The sequence below is a fragment of the Marmota marmota genome, unplaced genomic scaffold (assembly GCF_001458135.2).
Source record: "Marmota marmota marmota unplaced genomic scaffold, marMar, whole genome shotgun sequence".
Lineage (NCBI taxonomy): Eukaryota > Metazoa > Chordata > Mammalia > Rodentia > Sciuridae > Marmota > Marmota marmota.
In genome coordinates, this window is record NW_026000119.1 from 8,221,990 (window position 1) to 8,223,668 (window position 1,679).

Sequence of the window (1,679 nt, forward strand, 5' to 3'; positions counted from 1 at the left end):
CCTCCTCACCCAGGCACCAGCGGCGGCGGTTGGAGGAGCGGGACCGGCGGTGGCGGCCTCAGGTCCGGGGTGGTCATGGAACTAATTCGCTGACCGACCTTCTGGCCGCAGCCGTGCGTCCCGCTCGAGCGCCAGCTACCGCGCCCCCCCAACCCCGCCGGGTTCCTTCTCTTCTCCCTCCTCTGTCGGCCCGGTCCTAGTCCTGCGCGCCCCCGCCGCTGCGCGAGAGGAAAATGAGGTGGTAACGGGCCTGCGGATGACCCCGCGTCACCACTTTGAGGCCTACAGCTCTGCCGGGGAGGAGGAGGAGGAGGAAGAGGAGGAGAAGGTGAGGGGCGGGGGCGGGGGCGGGGGGCTCGACGCGTGTCGGTGACCGCCGCCCGCGCGCTACGCCCCTGTTGCCCGAGTGGAGGCGCCCGGCGGCGCGCTGCTCGCCCGACCTGCCAAGCACGGTCCCCCTCTGGAGGAACCTAGGGACGACCCCTCGCTCTCTCCCCGAAGTATCCCGGTACCTCCTGGGTTTTGAAACAATGTGCGGGGTTCCCTTTCGGGCCAATTTTTCAGTTAGCAAGTAACTTTTTAGTAGTAACAGCACATTCGCTGCTCGGCCGTTTGAGTTCCAGGCTCCGCACGTCTGTATCATTACACAAAGGGGACACACCCCCACCTTCACACTCGACGGATCTTTTCTCGACTGCCCCTAGATAACGTGGGTTTCAGAGCCGAGTCAGTGGGGAGGACTGCCAGGACGCAAATTTGCGAGAGGGAAGCGTTACCCAGGCTTGGGCCGGTGGGGGAACCCGTAGAGGTGAGAATTGAGTTGCACCCTGAACTAGGGGTTAAAAGTACCAAATTTGGAGAAGAGGGCCAAAGGCCCTCTACCGGAGGAAGGGGTCCCGTTGCAGACCATTTCGGCAAAAATTGAGAATTAGGAAGCAAAATAGTGAAAGCATAACCCGTCAAGAAGTAGGATGGATTCAGACTGAAGGTCTGTCTTTGTCAGGTTAAAGGATTTCAATTGTCTTCTGCCACTCAGTGTTTCACCAGCATTTGTAGATGAGACTTATCTGCCAGGCACTGTTTGTTCTTCATTCTCACAAAGACTCCACCCAGGTGATATGAGACTCATTTTACAGATGAGAAAAACTGAGACTCCACAAGATTTGCTTCCTTTTAGATAACAGCGAGAACCCGCTAGCCAGAGTTTAGTCTGAATCTTAGGCTCTAACGTCTCCATCCTGAAAATGTTGAAAAGATTAGTAGGAGTCTTATTTGCTTCTAGTTTTTCCAGGTCATTTGTGATAGAAAGGAACAGACAAACTAAGAAAGAATGGACAGGGTTTAAATTAGTTAAACTAGGACTAGAATAATGAGAAAAGAATGCCATTCCCTTGGACCAGGAAAAGTTAAATACTGAATGTAAGGATAGACTATTAGAATCAGCATAGGTTGGGAAGGTATAATAGAAATGAACTGCAGTTAACAGGTAAATATTGTATGTAGTAGTGTGACGTTCTAGTAGGTTTCAGTGGAACTCTTTCATATCTTGGTCAAGATTGGAAGCAAGATTGTATGTATTTTATTTTGATTGCATTTTCTTTCTTTATTTTTTGGTACTGGGGATTGAAACCTGGGGTGCTTACCAACTGAGCCACATCACGGCCTTTTTTTGTGGGGGG

At 52.1% G+C, this 1,679-nt stretch overlaps 2 protein-coding genes across 3 annotated transcripts in view; one reads left to right on the forward strand and one right to left on the reverse strand.

The window, feature by feature from the left end:
- The window catches only part of Septin11 (septin 11), a 138,016-nt gene that overhangs the window by 16,433 nt on the left and 119,904 nt on the right, over positions 1 to 1,679 (reverse strand). The window lies entirely within an intron of this gene.
- Ccni (cyclin I) overlaps positions 1 to 1,679 on the forward strand; it is a 26,175-nt gene continuing 24,496 nt past the window's right edge. Inside the window, exon 1 of one of the 2 annotated variants that reach the window (XM_015499265.2) lies at positions 1 to 328. Coding sequence is in view for 1 of the 2 variants with exons in the window: in XM_048784814.1 (XP_048640771.1) it covers positions 257 to 328 (72 nt within the window). In the remaining variant the exon portion in view is untranslated. The remainder of the gene's footprint in view (positions 329 to 1,679) is intronic. The other variant, XM_048784814.1, reaches the window with a different exon arrangement.